The sequence below is a fragment of the Pangasianodon hypophthalmus genome, chromosome 13 (genome assembly GCF_027358585.1).
Source record: "Pangasianodon hypophthalmus isolate fPanHyp1 chromosome 13, fPanHyp1.pri, whole genome shotgun sequence".
Taxonomy (NCBI): Eukaryota; Metazoa; Chordata; class Actinopteri; order Siluriformes; family Pangasiidae; genus Pangasianodon; species Pangasianodon hypophthalmus.
Window position 1 is genome coordinate 13,671,366 of NC_069722.1, and position 15,423 is coordinate 13,686,788.

At 40.7% G+C, this 15,423-nt stretch overlaps 1 protein-coding gene across 10 annotated transcripts in view; it reads left to right on the forward strand.

The window, feature by feature from the left end:
- Positions 1-15,304, forward strand: part of nfixb (nuclear factor I/Xb) — a 143,615-nt gene extending 128,311 nt beyond the window's left edge. For 6 of the 10 annotated variants that reach the window (XM_034310244.2, XM_034310250.2, XM_053239049.1 and 3 more), the window contains 4 exons: positions 2,299-2,427; positions 4,239-4,414; positions 7,688-7,779; positions 9,510-15,304. In XM_034310244.2, coding sequence (XP_034166135.1) covers positions 2,299-2,427; positions 4,239-4,414; positions 7,688-7,759 — 377 coding nt within the window. In that variant the 3' untranslated portion in view covers positions 7,760-7,779; positions 9,510-15,304. Of the gene's footprint in view, positions 1-2,298; positions 2,428-4,238; positions 4,415-5,738; positions 5,887-7,687; positions 7,780-9,509 lie in introns of all 10 variants that reach the window. The other 4 variants (XM_053239050.1, XM_053239053.1, XM_034310249.2 and 1 more) reach the window with 2 other exon arrangements.
- The last annotated feature ends 119 nt before the right edge of the window (positions 15,305-15,423 follow it).

Genomic DNA, 15,423 nt, shown 5'->3' on the forward strand with positions numbered 1-15,423 from the left:
TAAACAGTTTACCCGATAACTGTTTATAGCCCTTTTGGGATGATCTTTGAGCTCCCTGACCTCTGAATCTCAGGTATCGATTACCTCATAGATGGAGGGAGAGAAAGGGAAAGAGAGAGAGAGAAATAGCGAGCAAGAAATAGGACAGCAAAGGCTGTCATTAGATTTCACAGTAATGTAATGTGGCTAATTCTTACAGGTCTAGGAAAATTTACCCATCATTCTGCCACTGCTTGAAACCCCAGGATCTTAAATTGTGTGTTTGGATTACCGTATATCAAAATAATTTCCCTCAACACTACCCACAAGTCTTGATCATAAAACAGACTCATTTTTATTTCCTCAGCCCTGACACATTTGGCTGTGTTTCTGGGTCACTTGGTAAGCTCAGTGTATACTTAGCTCTCTTGTTTGCGCCAAACTTTGGAAAAGCTCATCGGCCTGAGCTCAGGCCCTGTGGCTTTCGGGCCGACGTTTATAGAAACGGGAGGACACTTTAATGTACCGTTATATACTAGGGGCACATGTCATCGCCTCCTCTCTCCCTCCATTTCTCACACTTCCTCCCTCATTATTCGCACATCCCTCGCTCCCCTCCTGTCTTCCTCTTCGTCTGGCGCCAAGTTGCATACTCGGGCTGCCGGCTCGGCCCGCACTCAGAGTACAACATGTTCTGAAAGAACAGTGTGTCAACTCTGCAAAGACTTCTAAAAGAGATGGATTTCGTTCTGGAAAGAGTGACGGAGAGTTTCGTTGTGTACATTGTATCAGTACACCTTATTTTGTTCACCTTTATGTTGATATGAACTGTCATGTATTGTTTTCGTATTTGGACAGATAGTGAATTACTACAGTGGTTTGCTTTTAGGGCTCCACTGCTGAACTGTCACCTAATTGATCTCCACGGCAAACACCTAAATGTCTAAGGATGTTGTGTAGCTGCATCCTCTTCTAGATTCTAAATGCCAGCTCAGTCTGCCTAAAATATTCAGTCAATCTTTCTCTAATTCTAATGTTGATTTAATTATGTTGCTTTGGACAGGTTGGAAAATAAATGGGTATTCAAAAGAAGAGCAAGAGGTATTGGATATTAGAGGTATGAGCATATAAATCCAGCATCAGTTCTGTTCACACTGATTAGAGTTCACTCAAAAACAGTTTTACTCCTTTATTACCACTCTAACTTACTTACTAGTTTAAATCCTAACAAGCCTAAACTAGTAGACTACAAGATATCGAAAGGTCGGTATGCAATTAGGCTACAGTATGTGGAGGTTGTAAAATTGACATGTATTGCATGTAGCATTGCATGAGGACAGAGAGAAGGCAGAGCAGAGACTCCACATGTATAAGGCAGGGAGGAAAAACAATTCCAGTGGATAATAAGAAGTCAGTTCCATCCCAGTTCTTTTTCCTTTTACCTTTAAGAAATATTCTTTACATTTAAAAATGTAAAAAGTCAGAATGTCTGCTTATGATAGTACAGTCGCAGAGCAGAGGAGAGAGGAGGTGAAATGAGAGAGAGAAGGATGGAGAGAGCACGAATGCAAAGAGAGAACGCATCAAATAGAAAAGCCCAAGCAAGCACCAGGGGAGAGGTAGTGTGTGTTATAGATAAGGCTACAAGAGGGAACTTGCTAGAAGTTAGTATCTTTAGTGAAACAACTTCCACAAACAGGTTTTAAAATCTTTTTGGCCCCAATTTTATTGTATCTGGAGAATCAGTGTGTACCACTTTGAGAGAAACTACTACCTTTGTAGTGTTTTTGTTTTGGGGAACAGTATTTGGTGTTAAGCATCTCAAATTTTTAACCTTTCATACCAGCTAACGTTGCATATTTCCTGTTGGAAACAGATGTACAATCACGTACACACAAAAGTGACCATGCTCTTTTGCGTTCAGCTACAGTTGTATATTTTATTTCCTCATTTTTTATCCTTATCATCCATTCTCATTGGGAGCTGAGCAACACTAAGGGTTAAACTCTAGAATCGCCCTTGGCATGTGTGTGGGGGTGTCATTACGGAGTAGTGAGACAGGCAGACATACAGACAGACAGATCAAACTAAATGGAGTCTAATGGGACCTGCCACCATGGCCTCCACCCAGCTATTTTTCTTGTTGCCAGTCCTCCCTCTCCCATCCTTTTTTCTTCCCCCACTGCTGCTACAAATGAGGTGATTTTTTTTTTCTCCTCCTAAAGCATACAGATCAAGTCAAGGTCCGAACACAGAGCCTGTTTCATTAAAACCTCCTATCTCTCTTCTGCCATTCTGTTGATCCCGTTTTTTTGCCAGGACTCTCGTCGCCTGGTTCTCTTAAGAAGCCGGGGAAATTCGATTTCAGCGCTCTGTCTGGCCAGACGAGGTCTGCCCGCATGCCGTTCACCCACCACCCACTGCCCATGCTGGCAGGAGTGAGACCAGGTGAGAACTCAGAGCCCCTAAACACCCACCCACCCCCAACACCACCCACCTCCACCCTCCCGCTTCCCCCAGTCTCCCCTCACAAAGGCCTCACATACAGTGCTGGGCACCTTTGGTTTGGCCAAAGAGGTGAGGCTGTGTTTTGCCCTGTTGGGTTGCGGTTGGGTTTGGAGAGTTGTGTGTGGGATCTCTCCTACCTCACCCACTTTTGGGTTCCTCCCTCACCTTCTTCTTGAGCTTTTTTTTTTTTAAATGGCTGGTCTGTCTGTCTGTCAGTCTGTTTGTGGTGGGACACTCTCAGTGGTGGACTTTGTTTCTGTCTGGTCTGGGGGTGCAACGCTTCACTTTCCTCATTCAGATCCATGCTCTGAGCTTCTCAAACAATTGGTTCACAATTTTAATGTGTTATTATATAGATACATATCAACTTTACATATCAACTGATGTGATTGGGTCTTTTTTTTTGTAAACAGAAATCAGTGTTGTTATTGCTGATTATTCTGTGGGTCAGGTGGTGTTTTTTACAGAACTTCAAACCAACCAAAAACTCAATATGGCAATTCTTATATAATGTTCTTGAAAAACACCTGCTAATTATACAATTAAACATCTAATTCAATACTTACCAGATATATGCAGTCAGACTACAACTTTCCATAGAAAAAGACAAGAGCCATGTTTATTTTCAAATTCCTGGATTATTTTAAAAGACTGAATACTGCTCATTCCTTATCATTCGTAATACTTGAACCTGTCCTACTACTGTGACATGGGAACATTTTTGTGATTTATTTATGGACTTTAAAGGACATTTGACCATTTTCTCTCTCTGAGTCCCAGTGAATTTTACAGAATAAAAGAAACATGCACTTTTTCTACATTGTACTCAGTCTTAATCGTAGCAAGTGGTTTTGCAGACACAGCGATTTTGCACTGAAAACCTGTAATCTTCTGTGTCACTGTGGCAGTCTTTCTGAATCATCTCTCTGCCCGTGTTTGTCTTGTTTCATTTTGTTTCTCACGTTATGTGGCTAGATCTGGTACAGGCCTTATGCTTCGTTCCCTCCTTGTATGGTGGCCATGCGTTGTTTTTGTGTACCCCGACTGTGTTTGGGGCTGCCGTTGCCCCGTGGCCCAGGCTCTGGAGTATGTGGCACTCTCACCAGTGCTCTTGGCCTCTGCCCAGTCCCTAATGGGATTAAAGGAGGGAGAAAGAAAGACGGCGAGACAAGGGGAGAGGAGCAGGCGATTGTGGGGGGATGAGCGATGCAGGGCATTGGCTGCTCTCGTCTGGGGGAGCTGGGCGCTTGGCAGGCTTACTCGGGCAGCTGGAGGGACTGTTGGGATGGGCACAGGGAGGCTGGCACGCCATGAGATGAGGGCGAGAGTTCATCCCAGTCATACCAATCAAGATGAAGGAAGACCCACTATTAGAGTAAAGAAAGGAATAGCATGGTTTAATTTCCACTCCCCTCAAAGAGTGCTTTCCAAGCTAAGTTACTCCTTAACATGGAAAAATGATAAAAGATTACAAATTAGTTCAGCTGTTAGATGAACTATCAGTACCTGTGATTCTGAATTTGGTGTATGTAAGTGTGAATGTGTGCATGTATGTGGTACCACCACCTCTCACTGACTCACTGACAATTAGGTCACAATTGTCATCTGTGTATCAATTTGTATCACATGTCACTCATGCATTTGTGGAATCAGAGGGCTTTCCACATTTATTTCAATTATCAAATAAGTTACTGTGTCCCTAACACTAATTTTCCGTCTCTGTCTCTCTCTTTCTGTGTGTCTCTCTGCAGGGAGCCCCCGTGCCTCAGCCTCATCTCTGCACTTTCCCTCTCCCTCCATCATCCAGCAGTCGAGCCCTTACTTCACTCACCCCACCATCCGCTACCATCACCACCCGGGGCAGGACCCACTCAAAGAGTTTGTGCAGTTTGTGTGTGCTGATGGACCAGGCCAAGCTGGAGGTCAGGTAAGACACCCACAAAGCCGCCGTATGCGAATGAGTTTGTCAAATATATGGATAATATGAGCTAGTGGGTAATACTGAAGTAATTGAAACTGACATGCTTTACTGGTGAATAGCAGTTCATGTTCTGTGGGCCAGTTTCCTGTTTTCCCCTGTGATTTAACACAGGTAGATTAATAATTAAGTGAATTATGAAAGTAAAATAATGATGTAATGATTAATTTTACTGGACAGGAGGTGCTGTTAGTTGGACCAAAAAGTTAAAGGTATATATTAAAAGCCAGTTTAATGTATTAACACCCAATGAAATTTACTAACTCAATGAAAATTACTAACTGGAGGCTCCATACAAGGAACTATTTTCCTGCATCCTGAAGTAAATGGTTAAATAAATGCGGTCTTATTATTCAGTAATAAAATTTTTTGGCTTGTTTTTTTGTCCAAATAGTGGAACATAGACTTTTTGTTAAAATGAGCCTACTAGTTTTCGATGTTGATGATCACCACCAGTATGTTTTCTTCCTATTAAAGACATCAGTTTGTCATAGAAATTGAAATAGAAATGTTTGTATTGCACATCCTTACTTCACCCCTTTTTAAAGCATAATTTAATAATCTTCATACATAACTCTTTATGCTTTATGAATGTACATTTAATTGGTGAGCAAAAGACAAGGCCAGTCTTTTAATAACACTGCGTGAGCTTCCTGTCTTGTCTTCTGATGGGTTTTTGTCCGGTGTGCAAACTAAGATTAAAAGGCAAGCCTTTAAGCCTCGCTATCTTCTTGTTATGTGCCATGTGCTCTTATCAATGCCTTGAACATTTCTTTCTTAGTTTCTTCAATAAATCCTCATCTGCACCTCAATCAGCAGCAGACTCCATATATTTCATTCCAACATTTATTCCTCCTTCTGTTCTGCTTTTTCCATTTGTTTTGATGTTGTGTAGTTAGTATTTTCTCTCTTGCCTATTTGAGTTGATTTCATTGTTTTGGATCTCATCATCCTTGCGCCCCTGTGTTTTGTGTTGAAAAGCCCTCCATCTCGGTCGCTCCTTCACTGCTCCAGTGTCCGTGCCTGTGGTGAATCTATGATTTAGACACACAGACATACACAAACATAAAAGCCTCCATACCCAAAGTCGATGCACATTCGCCATCCTTTTGGTTGTTTCCCCTTTTCAACACCTCACCACTTTCAGCCACGCCTATCCCACATCTTTGTTTGGAAAGAACCAGCGTTGTCTTGCCGTTTGGTCTTTGGTCTTGTCGTCTTATGGGGTGTCGGACGGCATCCACACTCCTCACCCTGTGTGTGTTGTCTGCAGCCGAACGGGAGCGGCCAGAGCAAAATGCCCGGCTCCTTCTTGCTGCCTCCGCCACCCCCTGTGGCGCGTCCAGTGCCCCTCCCCATGTCCGACTCTAAACCCAGCAGCATGCCCCTTGATGGCGGACTCACCTCGCCCGCATCTCCGTGTAAGTGATCCCCTCCCCGCCATTCTCAATAAACCCAAGGACCAAATTTGGACCGTCCATTCTGTGACCCCAAAATAATACCCATAAAAAAGCCCAAAGGTCGCCCAACACACCATCTCTCTGTTTATTTCCACTCTTACTGTGGCCCAGGGCATCTTAAATTAGCATTTCATACTCTAACCTTCACAGTAATATTGGATGACTATAGCTAGAAGCTCATCCCACTCCCTGACGTCTTGTTAACGAAATCGTTGTACACAATATGGCTTCACATTGGTTCTCAGTGCAAGAATTAGTTAAACCCAACAAAGGTCAGAACACACAATTATGTCTTTGGATACGTTGTTCTTCTAAGTTCCATTACTCCAGTGTAACTTCATCATAGCTGTTCTTTGTTGGTCCAGTTTTTATCTGGCCCAGGCAGCTAATTACAACAATGTTATCCTGTTTACTTTTTGTGGTGAACAGACACAAATACAATCAATGAAGGGTACAAATTTAGGGCAGTTAATGTGGACTCAAATCACCTTCTTCATTTGCCTTTACACTCCCATATCAGTCACACAGATTGGTGAAATAAATGAACCCATCTATTGCACTTTTGACTTTTACGTTGGCTTGCTTTGAGTTCCGTTTGGTTGAGTTTTAGCCGCGGATTAGTTTGCTGTTTTGGGATTGTGGAGATGTGATCGGCCAACTCCAGTGCTGATCCAAGGTCAGTGGTGAAATTCTGCATAGCTGTGCTATTTTGAACCAGTCCAAGAAGAACAGCTGATCTTTGATCAATACAGCAGGGCTGTTCTAAAGGATGCGTATGGGGCATGATGGTATTGGCATCTTCAAGTTGATAACCCACCACAGAGGGGGCACTGGACGGAGCACTTTTGTCTTTATGTTTTGTTTTTGTGTTTCTTACTTTTGTTCATAACTTCTGTTCTAGTTGTATTGTTGTCAGTGTCCTGAAGTCTGTCATCTGTTTACATCTAACTAACCCTTAACAATGCTTTCAGTTACGTATTCACAAACCTGTAGCTACATACATGAAGTCCTGAGAATATCTTTAAAGGTACATCTCACTGGATACCTGCTCCTTTGTGTAAACATTGTCCACTTTGCAAGGTGCATCTGATGTCATCATTAACTCTATTCAGGAGTTTTTAACTAACATATGGTAAATGGACAGACTCCCCATCTCTGTCTTTTGTCACTAGTTGGACTCTTCATTTAAGTACAGTGGGATATACCTTTAAATAACCCAGACCAAATATGCGTTCCGTGAGGCATGTATTCATGTTTCATCTCTGTTGAAAATGACCTTTAAAATATACAAACTGAGCTACAATTTAGCAATAGCTTATTTGCATAATTACACATATTTTGCAACTAAATAAAGAAAATAAATGTATCTAACATATTTATGGCTGTTAGATAAGGTTAGAAATTATCTAGCAAACTGATGAATATTTGCTTCATTCAGACATCTGGTGATTTCTCTGTTAATGAACCATTTTGTGCTATGGAGTCCATCAATTTCAAACTGCCCTAAATTTGATACTGACCTTCACTTCACTGCTGAGATTTTCTTGGAATCTACATATACAAAGATATTATCTATCTATTATCATCTACTATGATAGTACAGATGTTACAGCGGGTGGTATTATGCCGATTCATGCAGAAATGAGAGAGATTCAGGAAAAGAAACAAATCCAATCTTATGAAATTCCTGCAGAATATTTATATATGATCATCTGTCAAAGGAAAAATCAATAAATACTGATTTGTTTCTCTCTTCCTCTAGCATACTCCACGCCAGGCTCCACAACTCCCAACAGGTTTGTCAGCATCGGATCACGGGACAACAACTTTCTAAATATCCCCCAGCAGACACAAGTTAGTACAAAACCATGTAATATTTCTTTATTTTAAGAATGTTTATGTAGAAAAGAAAATCATTTTCCAGTCAAATCTGTACAGCAGGGTCCCAGTGTAGTAGTACTAATTACCTAGATTCCAGAGACAAGAGCACTGACAGAATCTCATCTCTGTACTCTCTGTGTGTCAGTGTGGTCTCTCCATTGCTTCTCTTGCTCTTTGTTTCTCTCACTTGCTCTCCCACATACAATAAGCAGTGTGGTATGTTTATCTGGCCCATCTGGAGCAGTTCTCAGTGGGAGAGGAGCAGTGGAGGTTGATTTGAGCGTTACGAGTGGGCAGCCTCCTCTATAAGCCGCTGCACTTTACTCATTACTGTGTAAACCACACCCGCCTCGGGCCGGCTCCACAACACATGGCAACCATCTGAAGCTCTGCAGCTCCATCTCTCCAACGCTCTCACTCACTCTGTCTCTCCCACTGTTAGTCTTCCTTTCACTTTTCACTCCACCCCATTAACCCCTTTTTTGGCTGATCCAGTCTTCTGGGTACGTCTTTCATGCACTGCCTGTTTTTTCAGCTGACTCTAACTTGGGGTTTGACCAGCCTCCATTTTGTTCCCTTTTGTTTAATTTTTTTTTAAAAATGAAAAAGAAAATAATGCTATAAATAAGCATACTTGTTGCTTGACATGATAGAATAGTGAAAAAAAAGGTCTGTAAAATTCCTGCACAAAGACCCAGTGTAAAAAGTCTTCCTGGAGTAACTTAACTCCAAGTACAAGAGCTGAAAATTGGGTTCGAGGAGCTCCCTTGTGGCCAGACAAGAGGCCTGCATTCACCCCGTCCCAAGAAAGAATGTGAAAGAGGAGAGAGGGTGAGAGTTTCAGCATGACCCCGCAAACTGAGAAGCCACGTCCTGACTGTCTGGTTACCCGCAGCAACCAGACATGATGTCATAGCCAGTTGAACTTGAACTTGAGAGGTGGCAAGTGGAGGGGGTCAAAGTCAAAAGAGGGGGCTAAGAAAGAGGGTGCTAACTCCTGCCAAGGATTACACAGAGCGCGATAGAGCCGGGAGAGGGAGGAGCAGAGCACACAGGGGAAGAGTTGAGGCGATACCCAGAGCTGGGGGAGGAGGAAAGAGTGTTTGTGATGGGATGGCCTTTGTGTGTTTGGCTGTTTGGGGAGACTCAAGCAAAACACAAGCCGCTCCCCTGGAGGCAAAGTGCTTCCAAGACTTGACTTTCAGAATGTTCTCAAGGCACTTGAGCTCGCTTTTATACGCCGGCCTGAAGAAACCAAACCTCACACTGCTGCTCATAGCCAGTCAGCTCTCATGCACAATACAAACAGACTACAAGTTTTTCTGTGATGCAGAATTTGAGTCTTTTTCCTACAAAGTGCACCATGGCTGTTTCATCAGTCGAAGTTTGTATATTGATTCCTAAGGGTCAGATAACACATATCTGCTCCAGCAGTTAGTTAAATGGTTATGGTATAGAGGTGAACTACAATGATAATTCTGTTGAGGGGAGAAGTTCAGAGCTCTTCACACTCCTCCTAAAGGAGGACAGGGACAGGGTGGGGAGAGACAGTCCAACTTGCTTAGCAAGACAAGTGGGACATCTAGTGGACAAATTCGAAAGTTCAGCACAGGATGTTAGCAAGGCTGCTCTTTTGAGCACAGTGGTGTTTTTTTTTTTTTTTATATTTGTCTTCTAAAACCTGTTTTCTCTTTTTGTTTCAGTCTTGGTTCCTCTGACAAAACCTGCCTGCCAACAAGCAATTAAAATCCCGTCACTACAATCTGGAATCTTGAATCTGGAAACAAAAAAAAATCCCACCTAAAATTGCCCTCTCACCCTGTTGGCCCAATAGAACAACAAAGGAAACCAGCAAATCTTCTTATCATTTGGAATCTTCTGAGCTTGTCGACTTACGGCAATGACCCCCTCCCCCTTTTTTAATAAGAGGATCACGTGACATTTTGAAGGAGGACATGGAGTCTCTCAAAAACCACAGAAATGACAACAACAAAAAGCAGAAACACAAAAGAACAACCCGAAGAGGAAAAAAAAAAAGAATCTGTTACTTATATTGTGCAATGGCTTGGGACATCAACAATGGTGAGGTTTTAATTAAAAAAAAAAGCAAGCATAGTTTTAGGAACTATTGGGACATCAAATAATTGAGATGTTATGCGTCCTCTAGCATGGAGTTGGAGCTAAAGCCAGCTAATCGTTCCTTCTGACACCATTTGTAGTTCAGTGTAGAAATTGGTCTCGATGTGCCCATTCCTTTAACAGCCAGCTTAACAACAATTACTAATCAAAAACACAATCAAGCAAAATAAAACCTAAAGTATTGCACTAGAAAAAGGAAAGTACGGAAAATAAAACACTACTCTCATGTCCGCTATTGAAAATAGGATAGACAGAGAAAAAAAAATGTTTGCACACAATCTTTTGAGGTAAACATGAAAGTGGACATCACACACTAAAGTTAATGTTGGATGTAAGTCAACAGTCATAGAGGACAGTCTCTCATTTTAGGCTGATGTAGGAAAACATGCTACGATCTAGACAAAAACTACCTATGGAGTCTGTCCAATCAAAAAGAATCAAATTCAGGCCTTAAACTCGCCCTTAGTGCCAGTTGAATGCTGACTGTAATCCCTTTGGGTAATGCCAACCCTAACACACATATACATACACACACTCACACACACACACACACACACACACACACACACACACTTAAATTCACTGCCATGTCTCTGAGCTGCTGCTTAGAAATGATCACATTTTTTAGAAGGGAGTTAATTATTATATTTCTTTCCTGCTTTACATTCCAAATCAGAAACCATTACAATGCCTTACCATCTCTAGAGACATTCTAGGACATCAATTTATATTAAAGTTTATTAAGTTGTTGTTAGGTGTATTGAAGATCGCATGGGGTCCCACAAAAGAAAAGCATTCGTACCATCATCAGGAGTTCAAATCCCAACGATGCCAAAGCCATCCATGGCCAGGAGTCCAAGAGAGCAAAATTGGCTGTGTTCTCTGGTTAGGAGAGATGGTGTGACTCTCTCCACTGTCAGAGTGACACTAACCAGTCAAGGTTGTGTCTGTGAACTCATGTATGCAGAAGAAAGCAGTTAGCACTTTCCTCCGTGTGTGTGTTCAGCTGCCCTGTGGCGTAGCATGAGCAGCATTTCAAGATAGGTATGGTAGCTTCATGTGTCTTGGAGGAAGCATGTGATATGGTGGATGGGAATTGGCAAATGATGAAATGGGGGGAAAATGGGGTAAAAATCCCCCTCCCCCAAACCCACCTTCTCCAAAAAAAAAAAAAAAGCAAAATTCCACAATTCCTGAACATTAGAGTTTCATTTCTATACAGAATTTGTGACTGGAACTAGGGGTCACAACATCTATATTCTTTCATTAGAGAGTCTAGAGAGTCCACAGGTTGGACTGACATTGTAAGCAGCATTGTCACATCAACTCACCACTAACCGCTTGAAACAAAACTTTCTAATAATTTTTAAAATGAAATGAAAATTTCATTGTGACATGCTATTCAAAAGAAACTGGTGTACATTAGAGTGTATCCAGAAAAGTAAAGTAGATTGCAGCATTCAAGATTCTGAAGTTTGTGACCAGAGAAGTGTACAAAACGTAGACACTTTGTCAGTGGGTGGAGTGCCAGATGCTTTAAATGTGTCGAACACCTGGTTCCTATCACTGCCATTATGAACAATTTATGATTTGGTAATTATGTACAATTACATGTTTCTCAAGAATGATGAGTTTTTCATCAAAACCACTGGAAAGTCTCAGTGGACATCCACTTTAATGGCTTGTAGAGACGCCCCATCCTCTCTGTACTGTTTACTCTCCCAGACGGCTGTGTTCCAAGAACACAAGGCCACGCTGTGGAGCAAAAGAGTGTTGTAGTTGTGCTTACAAGGAGAGGGGTATGTAATGGCCATTTAGATCAGACATTGCTTCATCTGCTATGTTCACATCCTGTTTAGTGATTCACAACGTTTATTAAAGGCAGAACGCTCAGAGCATGGCCTCAGACTCTCTCTCACACACACACACATACACACACAGACACACACACACAACTGCACACAACACCTTCCACTGACTGATTTAAAGGGAAGCCTTGGTTTAACTTAGGGCAATCCTAATCTGCCTTTACATAGTCATGCTGAAATTGTCATAAATCAGCTTGTTTTAAACATCAATTTAATTTTTAGCCGCATTATTCGAATCACTGAGCTCACAAAATAACTGGACTGCCTGATTCTGTGTCTCACTGCAGGGAAGCGTGGTTGCCGAAAGGCGGCCATGTCATCAGCGTAGTAGAGGACTAGCATTGCTAAATGAGAATTAATGATGGCGATGGACTTTTCTTTTCTAATCAATGGAAGTGCCTCTGTATTCCCATTATGCAATTTGTTAAACATGAATTCAGGTTATTTTCTCACATATAAGCTATAGAGGAAGAAATTTTTATGTCTGGAGTAAAACAAGTGGCAAGTGACAGCTCACTAATTACAGACATCTTTATATATACAGGAGATATCCATATATATTTATATAAACATTTTTTTGTTTGCGTAATAAGCTCAGTGGCAGTCTAGTTATTTTCTGAAGTATGGCAGCATTACGATTAATAAATGAGTTATTTTTCAGTAGTACCAGTCTCAAAACCCAGTTATACACTCAGCATAGGAAAAGCCCAACAAGCAAAGTCCCTGGAAAATTAAAAAAACAAAAACTAAATAGAAAGTGTATTTCTATAGTAAACAGTATCAGTAGTGTTGAGGAGAAAGATGTGGCTTTTGAGTTCTTTTGTGTTTGGATGGGAAGTATTTGTAATTGAAAAATAATGTATGTTGATTGAGCCATGTGCAATGCCTTGGGTAGAGAAATGTGTTCGTCTGTTAGATTGTTAGAGGGTGTGATAGAAGAGGGGGAAAAAATACCCTTCTGTTATTGTTTCAAGTCCAAAAGGTCCGGGACTCTAAACTACAGGGCGGAGAGAAAAAAAAAGTCTTTGTAAGTTTTGGGAGTTTTTTAATCTTTCTTTCTTTTTTTTAATAGCCTTTTTTTCCTTTTTTAATGTTTATTTGTAATGATTTGTTCTCAAAACTTGGGAGGGCTGAAGAAACAGTTTTGCAACACATCAAAAAAATATATATATCACTAAATGAAACTGGTGCTTTTTATGGAATACAGTACATTCAAACTCTATTATACATAAAGAAAAAAAACAAGTAAGTGTTATCATAACGCAAAAATTTTAGGAAAAACATGCATACTCTATTTCTTGTTTAGAATTTAGTAAAGGGGGAGGGGTTCATTTTAGTCAAAAAGGCATTTTTCTCCCAACGGAGGGTTTAGTCACAGAGCGTGGATAAAATCCAAAGCGTTGACAATTACACGCAAAGTCCTGAGAAGGAAAATCTAAAAAAAGGAATTATTGTTTACAATGTAAAGTTGAGACAGAAGAAATTGCACTATGTATTTGGCAGCCATAATTACACACATTACTAACCATGACAATACATAGTCAATTCTGTTGAAGACATTATCCTACAAGAAGCTAGTGCATTGTTGGCTTTTGTACATAGAGAATTAAAACAGATCCAAACTGAAGGACAAGATCTTCCCTTTTCTTGGGAGATGCTTCTAATCAACTTGATCGCCCTTGAAAATTGTCAGTACAGCAGAAATGAGACCTTTTCATCGGTAGCTGTTGTTTATTATTAGACTCCCATCCTATTATAAATACTTGTGTAAGCCAATCTGAAAATTATTTTAATAAATAGAGCTGAAAATGTTACAAAGTGAACCCCACCCCCTCTCCTAAACCAACACCCCCTCCCGGTCCCAATGTAAATTACTCTAAACTCTAAATATTTGTTTTGTGATGTAGTGTTAGACTCAGAGCATCTTCAAGGTTGTCCCTAAAAAAGTGCCTTTGTTCACAGACTCCATCTTGTAATCCTCAGTGCCCGTTTCAGAAAACCCCCCTTTCAACCCGCTTCTATATTCTCTCCTTCTTCAAGCTCTTCAAAGCAGTATATATAGTACTAAAGGAAATCGGTGTGACTTAGTTCCTCTTTTTATTGTTGATGCTAAAATTGAGAAAAAAAAAAAAAAGACAAAAAAGTCCTTCCTGTCTTGCTTTTCCTTCCTCTGTACTCCTTTCCTTGTCTTCTGCCTCTCTTGGACACTGGAATAGTCTGTAGTCGCATAACCATCTTCTTTCCCGCCCTTCCCCATTTTCATTGAATGGAGGGGTTTTTAAAAGAAAAAAAAAAGCAAAAACTTTTTGTCTGAGCAGAATGCAGTTAGCTTACATGTTATTCTTGTCTGTATGCTTCACATTGTATACCATACCGATCTCTTCAGCTTCTCCATTGAACAGTTAATGTAAGTGAACAAGTTACACCAGTGGGCTCTGGCGGGATGTCAATCAAAGGGTGTATGAAGGGGAAAAGGTTCCACCATGGAGCAGTTAATCATATTTTAGTGAAGGAAGAAATTGGTTGACGTAGGAAGTCCTTCTAAAAGGTGGTAGGAAGGAAGGAATTTAGGCTGCTGGGTTACAATAGGTTTGTGATTTGTTTTGACTGTATTTATTTGTATTTTTTTTACCAAAATTTATTTTTTATCTTTTTTTGTCAATATTGCGTATTTAGGTGGCATTTAGGTGGCACCAATGCCACGCTGAGAATTTTTATAGATGATGCACCTTTGCAGTGGTTATACGAGACCAGCTATTTAAACACTTGGAAGAAAAATGACCTGAAATTACTAAGCACCTTATTACGGAATGGGTTCAGCAATGGATGAGAGACAGATTCAGAGATTTAAAAAAAAAAAAAAAAGATTAAACCGAAATTCCAGTTTAATCTGCAATTATGAGCCAAGCCCCTCAGACCAAACTGACAAGCTGCATGCCATCAAACCTGAACTGTAGTGATAATTAAGATGCCTTGAAAATCATTAATGCACCAGCAAAAGAATAATCTCAGGCCTACAAATCACAGCCTGATTGTTGTCCCAAATAAATATGCAAACTTTACGTAAGTACCTGAAGCCAGCAACAGTATCAGCCATGATTACAAGAGACGAGACTAAAAGAGAAAAAAAGCCATAACGTTGTGGACAGAACTCTCCCAGGGCCTTGTCCCTTCCTGGCGCTGACCATCCGTCTTTTAAACTTTTTTTTTTTTTTCTATTTCCTTTTGGGGTTGTGTTTTTTGATAGAGTGTGTAGGGTGTTGGGATAAGTGATAAGCGTAGAGTAGATTGATTTCCCAGCAGCCTTTGCCCTGGCCCGTAGCTTCTTCACTAACCCTAAAAAGCTATTGCCCTCTTTATAGACATGCCCCCCAGAGCTCATGGTGAAATGCATGTGTTAATTACAATTTCTTTTCCATAATAAGAAAAACAGTTTGAAAAGAGCAGCACCTTTAACTGATTGAATAAAAGGATGTTCTTGACTGTAAAAATGACTGTATGGTTATTTTGACTTAGTGCACTTTTTCCTTTTATTTAAAAATGGCTTTGGAATGGTTGTTTAACTAAATCATCAAAAGATTCATAACTCATAAGACACACACACACACAC